Raw genomic sequence first — 15068 nt, forward strand, 5'->3', positions numbered from 1 at the left:
TGTGTGTGTGTGTGTGTGTGTGTGTGTGTGTGTGTGTGTGTGTGTGTCTGTCAGAGGCCTAGGAGAAGACAATGGAGAATGTCGCTCACATGAGGGTACAGAGGAAACACAACTCTAGCGACTGTGGCAATGGTGACCCCTGTGTCTGTTTCCTTTTTTTTGTGGTGCAGTCGATACGAATGGGCTGCATGATGTGGAAATCAGCATGGTTGAAGAGTGTAGGCTGGCCTTAGTCTATTCTTAAACCGACTCAGGATGAGTTGCATTACATCCTGTCATTTTGAGGTCCGCTGCACTTCTCTTGTGGAAAAGGGGCAATTTGCTTGCTCCGAATCATGAGGAAAGTTAGCACGGCGGTTGGTTATAAATGGTTAGATTTGTGCGCGGGGGGGGGGGGGCGCTTTTTATTCATGTACTCATTATCTGTTTTCACAAAACATGTTTAATGTGCACTACTATCTGCAGTTCCATTACAAATGGGTACTTTTGTTTTGAAATGTACAAAATGGCTCCACAGACCACATGTCGGATATGTCACAGTGTTAGCCTAAACAAGGCCCCCCCCCAGCCCAGCCCAGCTCACTGTAGGGGTCAACTTGCACTGGTGGTAACAATGATGCCATTGTCCGGGTCTGTCAACCATGTACGTTCCCCCCACCCCCCCCCCCCTCTAGAAGTCCATGTGACGTGCCCTCTGCATAACTGGGTCTGCCTGCCTTCATTGTGCTTTTGTCTTTTTGAAATTTTCATCTTTTTTGTGAGGATAAAATTGTGCGTCAGCCATAAAACATCGGTGCGCTTGCCACGGATCCGCTACTTACACGATCCAGTAAAACAACTTGCCTTTTAGACGTTAAAAGTAGCTTTTTGTGTCCCTTTTGTTGGGAGTATGGAATAATTGTGCTATTATTGTGCCCAGATGTGGTTTCCTCCGACTGCATTCACTGCTTGCACCGCAAATGTTCCCCGGATTTCGCTCGGGACTTTAATGATCAATAGCTAATATGACACCAGGCGTAGAAATGCCTCACTGAGCCTGTTCCGACAACAAGAAACGTGAGCGTTTTTTCCGGTCTGAGAGCAAGGAAGTGACCTTCCTGTGCAAATATCAATTCCTGGGATAGAGCGCCGTGGCTCACTTCTCAAGATGCTCTCCCCGGCAGGTGCACCAAAAAAAGTGGCCTTGAGCGAACAATCGGGAGCCGTGGGATCTGCTCCTTCAAGCGCCTGCTGTGTCAGGCAGGCAGGCCGCTGCCCGGGACTCCTCTCTCCCCTCTCTCTGGGTGGCGGACCACACCGGCTGTCACTCATCTCCTCACCGCATTAGGCCGTTGCCATGGTGTTGTTTAGCTCGGCTGCTGACAGGTGGGCTCTGACGCCATCCCCCCTCCTCCCTCCTCCCACCTCCAGGCCACGCGTCAAACGCTGCGTTCTCCACTCTGCACCAAAAATATATCAGAGGGGGTCTGTCGTTATCTGTCGAGACGCCTGACTGTGTTCTCAACATGCATTACTGGTATCTTTGTGGGATTTGAGGACGTGTGTGTGTGTGCGCTCGCATGCACGCTTGTGTAACTCTATCCACCGTATTTATTCAGGGTGGTAACGGGTAAAGTGAATGCTCCGTGTGGGACCGGAGATCAAACACGTCGGCCGTGTTTGTTTTTTTGCCGCTGCTACAGTTATTGTCCTGTGGACACGCATGGTGACACTTTGCATGTGGACATGTATTGTGTCTGATCTCTGTGTTATCGCATGTGTGGGAAAATCCCACTGAAATGTTGCTGACGACTCAGAAGAGGGGTTGCTAGGTAACCCGACGTCACAGGGCTGCACCAGTGTGTAGTGGGGGCAAAAGCAGGAAGCTAGCTCATTAGCCACATCGAGCACAGGCCTCTCCAATGCCGGCCATGCAAGTATAATCCACATCTCCAGGAGCACTGCGTTCGGAGAGCACAGGGAGTAATGTCCGAGGCTCTGTAATTCAGAATGTCTGCTCGTAATGGGTTGGATAGAAAATGTGTCACAGATATTTTTCCATGTGTGCTCATGGAGTGTCTGTCCAGCCACAGATGTGTATTAAATACCAGAAGATACAACTTTGATTATCCCAAAGGAAAATTGCAGTGCAGCTGTTGCACTTCAAAGTGGGAGGGGTGAAAATATAAAGATATTATCTAAGATAACAATTAGGTGCAAATTCAAAATATGTACGACAATGGCAAAATCAGGTTAATGTAGAAGGTGGGAGCAAGCTGCCAAGCTCTTACTGGTTGGACTCTGAGGTCAAATGAATGCAACTAAAAGGAGGTTCAAACTCTGAAGTTATGTTGTGAACAGCAGGGCATCACATTTAACCACACTACAGTATTTTTATGCTTTTTAAAAACAAGTTTATGAAGGCATTTACATGCCAGGGGAGATTTGTTTGTTTTTGTTTTTTGCATTTATTTTCTTCTGCATTTCCTTGCTGGTAAGTTTTGAAAACATCCCTTTTTTTTAAATCAGCTGACGTTCAATAATGCAGGCCACTTTATTATTTTATAATGCTCTCGAGTGCAACTGATAATAGCTGAGTAATTGCGGAGCTGAAAAAGCCGCAGTCAGAGTCGACACAGAGAGCACTTCACCTCCTTTCCATCCTCTTTCATCTCAGTGGAGTTATGCTTTTGTTAGCTGCCACGCAGCAGCCTTTTCACATCCCAAGGCCGCACTTTTCTGGCAGCGGCGTGGCTGTATGAGAGATTATGTCTGTGTGTGTGTGTGTGTGTGTGTGTGTGTGTGTGTGTGGATGTGTCACAGAGAAAAGTTTAATGAGCAGAGAAAAAGACGTGCGCGTTGTTGCTCACTTCACTCGAGTCGGTCAAGAAGCTATAGCTGGTGTTGCACGTGCTGTAATGGACTCTCGCAGATAGATAAGCCCGCGAGATAAGGAGACACACTATACGGCCGCCGCCGAGCTGCATACAACGCGAATACAACACCACGGTGATACTTACTCACAGGACCACTGCACTTGACATTGGCTTCGAAAGCGTCGGCGTGTCGTCTCGCGGCTTCGTGTGTCAGTTGAATACAAGTTGCTTTCGACACGGTGACGGTGCTGGCTCTTTTGGAGCACAGCTGGGTTTGGGGTGTTCCGGTAAAGTAGTCCGTCATGAGACGCTACAGTAAAGGTGTTCGCCAGGGCTTCAGTCATTAATGCAAGCCTCAAGAGCAGGTGATGGAAAAAAAGAGAGCACAGCGCCTCTGAAACTAACTGTGAGAATTGATCATATGGCTCTTTCCTCCGCCATTATGTCACTGAGCTGCCTCCTTGTTTGCTGTGCCAGCACCGCGGATGCTCTCATTAGATGACCGGCTCGTTGTTCCGCTGCATGATGATAGCTGTTTATATCTAATTAACTGTCTTGTGCACTGGAAAATCCGGTTAAACAAACACTGAAATCGTTGCTGCCTGGAGAAAGAAAGAAAAACCCAGTGACAGTACGGAGTGATTAATGCATCAGGTGAACCTAATGAAGAGGCTTCTGATGATGGAGAGTATATAGTGGTTCGTGTCAATTTAAGATGGATTTGACCCCATGGAATGTCACTTTTGTAGCATCACCAGTAGTCTGTAGTATATGTGGTACTGCTCTAAACAGTGACTTATGATGTGTGGTGTTACAGTAAAAACAAAGCACACATACTGCATCATTTCTGTGTCATCTCACACACACACACACACAAAAAAAAAAAAAAACCAATGCCAACACAGAGGTGTGACAGCGAAGGCCTGCTCCTTAGCTCCTAGCACGCTGTGAGTCTCCCCTCTAACCTGCCCCTCCCGTCTGCGCTGTGTTCTCTGTTGCTCCCTGCAGGTGAAGCTGATGAAATACATCTGTAAACAGCTGCAGTGCAAGCAGAAAGTGCCAGAGACGGAGAGGCCCGAGGCCCTGGACAGCTACCCGCGCCTACGAGACTGGCTCCGCACCATCAACCTGCGACCGGAGCTCATCGAGGTATCACGTTGTTTCTGTGTGAATATCAGTCTCTCTTTCTCTTTCTCCATCCCTAGCTCTCTCTCTCTCTCTCTCTCTCTCTCTGGCCTGGGTGACTGTGTTTGTGTCACATTTATGTGGAATGCACTTTGTGTACTCAGTCCCCGCTCACATGTACGTGAGGAATACTTGACCACTGACCATCAACATGTCTTTCTAAAAGAGGAGCTCTGTCATTTTTCATTTTGACAAATATTCGTAGAGTGGAATATTTGTTGAAATTAGCATGTGCATCGGCATTATTTAAGGTTTGATTCTCAAACCCTGGCTGCAGATTCCAAACGTTTGGCTCGGTCTAAATAAAATGAATCCTTTCTTTTAATCGAGGATGTTTAAACGACACCAAAGAGCAGCGTTGCGGTATGTCGTGGTGGCAGTGTTGCCCTTTGGTGGCCTTGTAAGAGATGACTTTTCAGATTAAGAGCCTGAGTAATATGTTGAACATGTGTTGGTCCCCGAGCAGGACACAGAGATATTTCCTCCAGAAAGAAAAACCTTTATCAATAGATTATAATGTTAAAGATAATAAACATTCCTCACTATTTGGTAGGTTGCATTGGATCATACGGAAACTACTCCCATTGCCAGTTCTTCTTTATCTTGTTCTGACTTATGAGATAACAGCTGGTTTGAGATCCACTATTTAAGTTCACGCCTATAACGCCGTTCTCATTCCACCTCGTGATTTGTTTGAATCTTTTGTCCTTTCCTCCCCTTCCCCTCGGCTCCCCTTCCTGTGTCCCTCTCATCCACTGTAATGTTTGCATTGTCTTGTTTGTCTTCGTTTAGTGACCTAACTGTAACCTGCTTATCTGAAATCCCTCTTGCACTTGTTGTTCTTTGATATGGCCCCAGCTTGGGCACACTTTTTCTCTTCTTTCACTTGCCTTGTTGTGATGGTTTTAGACGTAACCCTCACGCTCTGTGCTCATTTGCTTTTCAATTTTAAACCCCCACCACCTTCAAATCATTTTTTTGGTAGCATAGTAAAAGTGCTCGTTTGTGTGTGTGTGTGTGTGTGTGTTGTATACCAACTGGGATTTCCCAAAGTATGTATTGGCGTCAAGGCGTGTTGATGAACCATTTAGATCAAGCATTATTCGATTTGAGATTTCTACCGAGCGTCCATACTATGAGGGCTGGATTATGTAATGGCTGGTCCAAAAACATTACAGTGATTTTATATATATATATACCGTATATATGTTGTTTAAACTTGGCATCCAACCTCTCTGCTCTTCATTGTCCATTTGCCCACATGAGTAGTATATTCTAAGCCCTCTGTGTCGAGTGGTTTTGGGCCCATTTCAAAGTGTAGACTCAGTAAACATGCGGTGTTATTTGCTGTGTGCACATACATGGCAAAAACAAAAAGGGGGCCCCCAGTACAGCAATCATGTGTGCAAGCTGTGCTGTGTTCATGGTGCTAAAATTGTTATTATGTTATTATGAATGAGCAGGTGGGAGGGGAGCGGCGGGTTCCACAGCCACTTCTGAATATCACGTCACTCACCCTTGTGTTTGTGCATTCTGCGTGCGTGCGTCTGTATGTCTGTATGTGTGTGTGTGTGTGTGTGTGCTTCCTTTTGCTTGCAGTGTACACACGAGTGTGGGAGGCTGCCCTAGTTTTCTGATCAGTGTTTGCCCTCTCAAAGCAAGGCTTTAACCTGCCTGATAAGGCGGTTGCGTCCTTCCCCCCCATGTCAGAAAAACATCCTTAACTCACTTTCCTTCCGTGATCCGCAAACAGTTTGTGCCGTCATTTTTGCCAACTGTCTCGGTAACCGAACATTAAGTGAGCGGTAAATACCTCAGGCTTTAAACCTGGTCCTCACCTATTATTATCTATTCTGTTCGACTGTTCTGGTTGTGATTTATACGATAACCGGTGGAAATGAGAGGAAATGGAGATGGTGCTAGTTTATAGTTATCACGTGTATGGCATGTTAGCGAGGTCCTTGTGTGACGCTCAAGCCACTATTTAACTAAACGATCCTCAAGCAATGTAAGATCGAAGGTGCACTTTACAGTTAAATACATTTTTTACTACTGCAGCATGCAACAATAATGTCTTAATCCAAATATGCTACTGAAAATGACCTACTTTATAAGTACAGATTTTTTTTATATTTGTTATAAATGTAAATTTCCACCATGAACTTGCTGCTAGTGTATCTGTAGCTGAAAAGGACCACGGCCTGTTTTATTAACGTAATCTCATTGTTGATTTTTAAAAGAAGGGAAAAAAAAATCATCCAATCCCCTCTTGCCCCTCTGGAGTGCTGCATTTTGCTGTCTCTTCAAATAGTTGATTCCCATTATACTGTCTAGTTTGACAAGCTGTCGGTTACAAGTACGTGTTTGTTATGAAGGTGGTTGGGGGGGGGGGGGGGGTGATTGCGGTGTATTGAGTCCTAGCCGCCATGTAATCCGTGTCGTGTCTGACTGTTATTTCCTTGATTTGTAGCCTACCAGTGCTGCTCAGTCTGCCTCCCACTCTGATCATGCCTCGCTAATGTAATCCTCTACTTGCACAATGTTGTCTTCCTGTTAGCTTGCTGTCAAAGTTTCCTTCACCACTGTACAGTGATCACTCCGTCTAAGGCTGTGCTTAGCTGCACCCATCGCACAGACGTGTTAGTCAGGATACACTGACTCTCAAACGGCAGAATTAAAAAAAAAAGTATTATGTGGCCTTGATCACTTCAGATTTGGCCTCCTAAAGTTTTTTACTTCTATCTACTGATTCAGACTTAAAACCACGTCTGTAGTCCTGAATAATCTGCCCGATAAGTGGAAGAAGCTGCATGTTAAATGCCCCAAACATCCAGGATTACCACCGATTTCCAGGAACAGAGCAAGTCAGGGGTTGTATGACCTATTTAATACTGCGACATGCTGCCCTTTTTTAAAGCTGACTTTCAGCCCGCTAACGCCGCCGTGTTCAACAGAAGTCTTTTAGTGACGCTCTACCGACAGCTCAATCCTCCCATGACACAAATGGCATCAGTTGTATAATGTCCACACTAGTGGTGTGACGTGTTGGATGCGGTAGAGGGCTAACATGCATCTCGTTTCCTTTCCCTCTGTAATTGCTCCTCTGCAGGCGGTGGAAGCAAAGTTGACTCTGGATGCCTTACTGCAGATGTCAGGCGCTCAGGTGAGGGATACCATGCGAAGACTAGGGTCCAGTTCAGAAGAATGTGCTCGGCTCAGTGCTGCCCTCTCCTGTCTGAAGAGTGCTGCTGAATCAGGTTTGTGTTCACTCCACGGGAGCCTCCGGGACATTCTATTCTTCTTCTTTTTTTGTTTGTTTTCCTACTGATGGTGTTTTTTTCTGTGCTGGTCCAGGAGGGGAACTGAGGGAAGACAGCAGTCCGTGGCTGTCCGAGCCCACAAGGAGGGACAGTGGCTCTCTGCTGACTTCAGACCAGCTGACCGGCTTCGGGACTCCACTCCGCCCTCACAGCCCGTCGCCTCTCGCCCGCCCATCCGCCATCCACTCCACCCCATCCACCCCCTGCGCCATCTTCCCTCATCCCCGCTCGGGCTCGGTGTCGGCGGCGCCCACGCCCGAGGCGCTGGCGTCGTACGGCCACAGCGAAAGCCCCCTCACGGACCCGTTCCCGATGTTCTTCTCCCGCGCAGCCCGGCTCCACGGGCACACGTCCACCCCGCCTGCAACTCCACCCTCCAAGAGGCGCCACCAGCTGAAGCCCCCCTGCACCCCTCCGCCTCCGTCCCGCAAAGTGCTGCACCTCCTTCCCAACATCACCCTGACGCGCAGCAAGAGCCACGAGTCCCAGCTGGGCAACCGCATCGAGGACCCGCCCTCCAACAAGTAGGTGCTCAGAGAGCTGTTTGTGCATTGAGAGAGGGATGCAAAATACGGTAGTCAACGTCCTCGTATGCACACGCATTGGTGGCCAATAAAGCAGATTCTGATATACAATGCCAAACTATCCTTGAGCACTGTACAAATAGGCAATTAACCTAAAGAAAAAAAAGTGTTCCACTTACAGTGGAGAAGTGAAAGGAACAGATAGCAGTAGTGGATGCTGCAGCCTACTTAAACGAGCATTATCATGCGTAATTGGGTTACTGATGCAGCCGCGTGTTTCTTGTCGCCCACTGATGAGCTGGTGCGGTTTTCCTGAAAGCATCTTCCCAGTGTCTCCTCCTCACCTCAGTCTTGCGCCGCGTCGTGACCGCAGAGGCCGAGCTTTTCTTCAGACGCGCTCTTGCGTTCCCTCCCTCCGCCTCCCCCACATCCTTTCACATCCTGCCTGTTGCTCCTTTGCTCTGGCTGCATGAGTGGAGCTAATCCCCGCACAGATTCCCAGAGATTATGACTCATGTCAAAACAGGAAATATGTCCCAGGACTAATGCTCAGAGAGGTGGCGAGACACGTACACATCTCTCTTTCTCCCTCAGTTTTCCTCCCTGTTGTGTTTGGATGCAGATACACAAACAAGCCACATGTTTATCCATAATATCCTGTGTGTTTATGGAAAGCTTTTTGTGAGAAAAAAAACAAATGGCAAAGGCGGAAGTAAATACAGCTGACATAGATCCAATACATCTAATGCACGCACAGGCAGTCCGGCTAGTTTATCCCGGCTTTCTGCATATCGGTATATTACAACGGCAAGCTGAAATCGAGTCACAGGTCTGATAGCTGACTGAACAGAAATCTAGATGAAATTAGACAAATTCATTGTTTTTCATGCGTGTGCGTGCGTATAAACCTCAGAGCTGGCCTCAGTCTTTGTGACTTCTGGGTGTTAAAGATGTCACCCTGTCTGTCCCGGGCCAATGCTATTTAGGTAGTCCAACGTGCCTCTTGCTAGCCCTTACATAACCTGCCCAATACAACCTGGTGTTGATGCGCACCTGCTCTTGCATCCAGTCTGATACTGGTTGTTTTGCTTCCCCCTCTGTCCAGGTGTGTTAAGAAGAATAAGTTGTTACTGAATATGCAAGTTAACGGGAACGGATGCGAGGACTCGCCTTCCCGTTACCCCGTCATGTCTGCGCGCACCCCCGGAATCACCCCGGCTGCCACCACGGCGTCTTATACCCTGCCCGGCACGCCCACCCTCCTGGAGGAGCACAGCAGCATTAAGAGTGAGTCATGCATGTGTATACATTTTTTATTATTATTATTATTTTGCTGATTTGGTGAATATGCGTGTTTGACATGTCAAAAATAGTCTGTTGATCAGGGCTGTGAGTGACAATTCAATGAACTGCGATACTGTAAGCCAGGCATTATTCCGATTTTAAACAAATAGGGAATGTATTCCGTTTGGTTTTGTTGTTGGTCTGTTTGTCAGCAGGGTGACGGAAAAACTACTGGCCCTATTTCTATGAAACTTGGTCAAAGGGTGTAGCATGAGCCAAGGAAGAACCCGTTCCATTTCGGAGCTTATTGGCCTTTTTTCTTTAAGATTCATATGCATTGAAGTTTGTGTTTGTGCTTAAATGTGACTGAACATTCCCTCAATTATTTCTATGTGAGGGAATCATAACCCAAATGTGGTTTGACCAAATCGAAATGCTAAATGATTGACCACTGGGGTAACGTCATTAGATACCGGTCTTTCTCGACATAACCTAATCATGTCTCTCACTCGCTCTCCCTGGCTAGATAACGTAGCAGCGCATCGCGGCTCCCCGCAAGCAGTGAGGAGGGACATCGGCCTAGCAGTCACACACAGGTAGATCTTTCTCTTCCACACCATATGTTCCATCCTAAGCTAATGTCATAACAAATCTAACGAGCGAGATGTGGTATTAATAACAAAATGCTTGCGTCCTATAGGTTTTCCACCAAGTCCTGGCTGTCCCAGACATGTCAGGTGTGCCAGAAGAACATGATGTTTGGGGTTAAGTGCAAACACTGTCGGTGAGTTTCTATTTAAAGAGTGCGTTACTCAACTTTTAAGTGTTTTTGTTGTTGACTGAGACAGTAGAGCAGTGTTAGAGCGTGTTAGAGCGCAGAAGGAGGAAACACAGGCGCTCTGGCAGGATTCAATCCTTGGCCTGCGTGATGGAGCCTGGAGGGTTTTAAGGTGGCGTGTATTGATATTCTGCCGACTCTCTGTGCAGGTTAAAGTGCCACAACAAATGCACAAAGGAAGCCCCGTCCTGCAGGATCTCCTTTCTGCCAAGTAAGCGTTGTTCTGCCCTCCGTCTGCAGCTGATTGGCTCACTGTGTTGTGCCTGCACATTGTGACATTTCCAATTCCTCCTCCAGTCGCCAAAATTCGGAGGACCGAGTCCGTTCCGTCTGATATAAACAACCCCGTGGACCGGCCGTCAGAATCACCGCAGTTCGGCACACTACCAAAGGCCATTACGAAAAAGGTGAAACATGGCTCAGCAGTTCTGCATTACGGCACACCATATCACTTTGTGTAGACCTTTTTAAAACACGACAGTCATTGCGTATTCACAAACTATGACGCCTCTCTATAAACTATTTAAATCAATGAAGCCATAATGTAGAATGCCACACAAGACTATATTTTTGTCCTTGAGACCACTTTGGTCAGAATCATCCCCATCTGTTCGCCGTCGACTGCTACGATGTCAAGATGAGTTTTAGAAGTCATCTCGAATATCTGCTCTGACTAGTGTCGTTTGCATCCCTCCCTCCTCCCGCGCCCCAACAGGACCATCCTCCAGTGCTGAACCAGCTGGACTCCAGCAGCAATCCGTCCTCCACCACCTCGTCCACACCTTCCTCCCCCGCGCCCTTCCAGCAGAGCAACCCCCCCAGCGCCACCCCGCCACCCAACCCCTCGCCCAAAGGCCATCGGGACAGCCGCTTCAATTTCCCCGGTAAGCCTGGAACAAAGTATACTGTACTGACTGAAATGTGCATACTTTGAAGTATTTGTACAGATTATTGTTCTTAAACCACGTTTCCAGTTTAACTGCATTTAACAGCACGGGCCACACCCTTCTCTCTCCACATACAACTCTTAACACTGAAGAACAACTGTGCTGTTTACAAGATCTGTTCATTCAAAGCTTCTCTAACCGAGAGTCTCTCTCCCCTGCCATGCTTGTCGGTCTTTCCCTCTCTTTTTTTTTTTCTGTGCAAAAGCTGCCTGTTACTTTCAGCATAGACAGCAGTTTATCTTCCCCGGTGAGTTGACGGTCCCAAAATGTCACTCTGCATTGCTATTCTCTGCTTCGTTCCATCCTCCACACTGTAGATTCCACGTAGCTCTTTCCCTCCTCTGCATGTTTGCTTTTGGGGTTGTAGCAGTCCATCCGGCTCTCTCTCACTGTGTGCCAGCACTAGGATTGCACGTTGAACGGCCTTTTGACACCATCTGCTGGTGGTAGTGGCAAATTGCATGAGCAGTCAGGGGGTACATCCCAAGTCTCTTAATTGCGTCCCCGTTTCCTTCACTTGGGTCCTTTCCTTGCGTCTTAGTCCCTCCCACCAGGGATGCATGGAGGAAACCATGCGAGGAGAGAGGAAATGAGGAAATATGTTTTAAGAGACATGAGACGACCTTTCCTCAGTTGCGTCACGTGAAGCGACGTCTGTTGCTTATGACGGCGGCCGCTGATCACAGCTTTAACAGCTGGAGAGCCTTTTGAGAAGTTTGTGTCTGTTCACATGATCACTGTACTTAATAACAGTAACTAATAAAGACCCAGTAATCATCACTGTGGAGGTGTTTCCTCTCTGTAGTCTGTTACCTCTTTAACAAACTGTGTCCTGTTTATGAGCGCAGGATCGATTTCTACCGACGGAATGCGTCTGTACATTTTGAAATTCAGATTCTGACGTCATTATTAATTAACCCAGAATATGATTATGGTTTCTCTTGAACACTGGAATAAATGTATTCGGCTCCATGTTTCAGGTTCAGTTTAAATGATAAAACTCATCAAACTCGGGAATGATCCGCCTCACGTGACTGAATGAAAATGATGATAAATGATGTGAAAAGTGTTTCGTCTCCCCAGCTCTCTCTGACTTTAATTGTATCCATAATAAAAGTTATTGAGGGGAAGACAAATCTTTCTAATAAATGAAGAAAGTTGAATCAGAAAACTAATCGAATATAAACTAGAGTTTATTCTGTGATCTGTCTTCACTCTGGTATGAAACTCCAGTCAGTCAGTCCGATCGGCTGAAGCGTCCAATCACATAACTGATGAACAACGAGGGGGCGTGTCGGCCGTTAAAAGACTTCCTGGAAGGCTGTTCTCGTGGTTCCTCGCTCATGGCTCCTCCGAGGTCTCTCCTCCATCCTCGCTCCTCAGAGCTAAATAAGAGCTTTGGGACGGCTGTCAATATGGCGGCGCAGAACAACTTCCGGTTCAAGCGAGGAGCGAGGAAATGACAATTAAGAGACTTGGGATGTACCCGTGTTCTGCATGTGGTGGGGCTTTCCTAAAGGGGAAACAGGGGGGGACGACATAGAAAATGATTTTTGCTTCTCTCATTTCCTCCTTAACCATCTTATTGTCCTCTACAGATGTCTCCAGCCCTGCTCATTTGCACCCTGATGTCCTCCAAGTCACTGTGTAAGACATTTGTATTAAAAGTTCATGACACATCAGTTTAAATATTTAGTTTTTCTTGGACTTTGCCCCCTCTGATACCCCTTCTCTGTGTCACAGCAGTGAGAGAGAGCAATCGGCGGATGACATACACGCCCAGCTGGTAGAAGATGAAGATGAAGAGGTAATGTTGCAACACGATGTATGCGCCGTCTAGAACAATACTTTAGGTTTAGCTGTCCGTGCAATGAGGTTGTTATATTCTTTTCTATATATTTCGGAAATGTATCTTTGCACCACGTTCTGTCGGAGACTCATATTGTCATCCATCAATGGGTTGATAGACAGACAGACTCGGGTGACTCATATAGTCTGTTAAATCTCAGACAAAACATTTGTTTATTGGGACCAGCTTTCACCTGTTTGGCTGTGCCGGTGCTGGAGCTGTTGTGTTATTCATTTAAACAGGAGAGTCTTGCTGACATGTAAATATCCCCATTTTATGTCTGCGACAGCAAAAGAAAAACGTCTTCCTGTATAATTCAAAGCTGGCTCACAGTTACAGAATGTATTGACTCATCCTTCATAAGATGAATTTCACAACCATCCAATAGGGAGATACAGATGACTTATATACAATAAAACAATTAGAAATGTAGCATTTTCTGAATCTGTAAGAATACGAAGAAAAAAATGCCAGTAAGTAAGCACAATAGATCAACGACGCCGTCACCGCACTCTTGCAGGAAGAGGAAATAGAGGACGAAGACGAAGACCCCGAAGTGGAGAACGATAACGAGGACGATGAGGAGGAGGACGATGAAGGGGAGGATGAGGACGAGGAGGAGGACATGAGGATGAACGTGGGCTCCGACGGCGAGTGCGATGAGCTGGATGATCTGCCCGGCTCCCGGGGGAACCAGTGGAAGGGTCCCATCTCCCGCAAGGCGAGCCAGACCAGCGTCTACCTGCAGGAGTGGGACATCCCTTTCGAGCAGCTGGACCTCGGGGAGCTCATAGGAAAGGTGAGGATCTAGACGTTGACGGCACATGCTGTCGTATTCCGGGGAGAAAAAAAAGGGCACCGCAGCTGAAGTTGCTATCTGTTCGCACAGGGCCGCTGGGGCAGAGTGCACAAGGGGCGGTGGCACGGCGAGGTAGCCATCCGACTCCTCGAGATCGACGGGAACAACCAGGACCATCTGAAGCTCTTCAAGAAGGAGGTGATGAACTACAGACAGACCAGGCACGAGAACGTGGTCCTCTTCATGGGGGCCTGCATGGCTCCGCCCCACCTCGCCATCATCACCAGGTGAGAGCCGAAATATCAAACGCGCCTCTGAAGCGCTTTTAACCCGAAGACACGTCTTTTATTTGAAATTGTTTTCTTCTCTCCCCCTACAGTTTCTGTAAAGGCAGGACGCTGTATTCCGTTGTGAGAGACACTAAAAACATGTTGGATATTAATAAGACGAGACAAATTGCGCAGGAGATTGTAAAGGTATTCATTCTTTCACATTATATTACGATATATATACAATATATATGATTTAAGCACTTACAAGCGGTGCCATGAAACAGTAAATCTGTATTATAACAAAGGCAAATCCATTAACTATGACTATTGTGTATTACTTGTTTTATTTTAGCTCTTTCGTGTAATTTAACGATCCATAGCTACTGACCCATCTTGTCTTCCGACACAGGGAATGGGCTATCTGCACGCTAAAGGCATTGTTCACAAAGACTTGAAGTCGAAGAACGTTTTTCACGATACCAACAAAGTCATAATCACAGACTTCGGGCTGTTTGGGATCTCTGGAGTTGTTCAGGAGGGGAGGTAAGAAACGCCACTCAGCCAAAGTGCTCTTCACACCACACTGTTATTTCCTATGGAGGTCCAGTGATTTGTAATAATTGCTGAGGTCCTCCAGCCCTGCAGGCATTTCCCTTTTCAGCCAGTATTTTCTTCTTTTTTGTAAAGACTGAAGCCTCCTGATTGTAAAATCGGAATGCTTTCCATCACAGCCTTGTTTATTTTTAAGTACATTCTGAGCACACCACTCTCTAAATCCGCGCTCCCTTTTGTACACAGGAGTTGGAGATGGACTACATTGAGATAATGCAGTTTCCACTCTATTTAATGCATCTTCCCACTCAGATTTTCCACTCCATTTGATTTGTTACTGACAAATGTGTACCTTTTTTTTTTTTTTTTCTTCTTCTTTTTTTGTATCCAGGCGTGAGAACAAACTAAAACTTCCACATGGCTGGATTTGTTATCTCGCACCAGAGATCGTGCGCAGGATGAGCCCAGGTAACAACGAGGACCGCCTCCCTTTCTCCACCGCGGCAGACGTGTACGCCTTCGGGTGAGTTCTGTCACACTCGTCTCGGGGGGGACCAACTGCTCCGTCACACCTGTTTCTGACGAAGAGACTTCGCCGTTCGACAGAATAATTACACTTATGATTCTTCTCCCCCCCCCCCCC

At 46.9% G+C, this 15068-nt stretch overlaps 1 protein-coding gene across 4 annotated transcripts in view; it reads left to right on the top strand.

The window, feature by feature from the left end:
• LOC116388904 (kinase suppressor of Ras 1) overlaps nt 1–15068 on the top strand; it is a 23038-nt gene that overhangs the window by 4430 nt on the left and 3540 nt on the right. Inside the window, exons 2-18 of one of the 4 annotated variants that reach the window (XM_031857223.1) lie at nt 3864–4004; nt 7150–7297; nt 7395–7884; nt 8990–9171; nt 9695–9764; nt 9869–9952; nt 10156–10217; nt 10304–10413; nt 10722–10890; nt 11159–11200; nt 12552–12600; nt 12697–12760; nt 13323–13601; nt 13692–13888; nt 13981–14077; nt 14283–14416; nt 14817–14948. In XM_031857223.1, coding sequence (XP_031713083.1) covers nt 3864–4004; nt 7150–7297; nt 7395–7884; nt 8990–9171; nt 9695–9764; nt 9869–9952; nt 10156–10217; nt 10304–10413; nt 10722–10890; nt 11159–11200; nt 12552–12600; nt 12697–12760; nt 13323–13601; nt 13692–13888; nt 13981–14077; nt 14283–14416; nt 14817–14948 — 2450 coding nt within the window. The remainder of the gene's footprint in view (nt 1–3863; nt 4005–7149; nt 7298–7394; nt 7885–8989; nt 9172–9694; nt 9765–9868; nt 9953–10155; nt 10218–10303; nt 10414–10721; nt 10891–11158; nt 11201–12551; nt 12601–12696; nt 12761–13322; nt 13602–13691; nt 13889–13980; nt 14078–14282; nt 14417–14816; nt 14949–15068) is intronic. The other 3 variants (XM_031857224.1, XM_031857225.1, XM_031857226.1) reach the window with 3 other exon arrangements.

Source organism: Anarrhichthys ocellatus, unplaced genomic scaffold (genome assembly GCF_004355925.1).
Source record: "Anarrhichthys ocellatus isolate YVR2014 unplaced genomic scaffold, GSC_Weel_1.0 scaffold18, whole genome shotgun sequence".
In the NCBI taxonomy this organism is placed as follows: Eukaryota; Metazoa; Chordata; class Actinopteri; order Perciformes; family Anarhichadidae; genus Anarrhichthys; species Anarrhichthys ocellatus.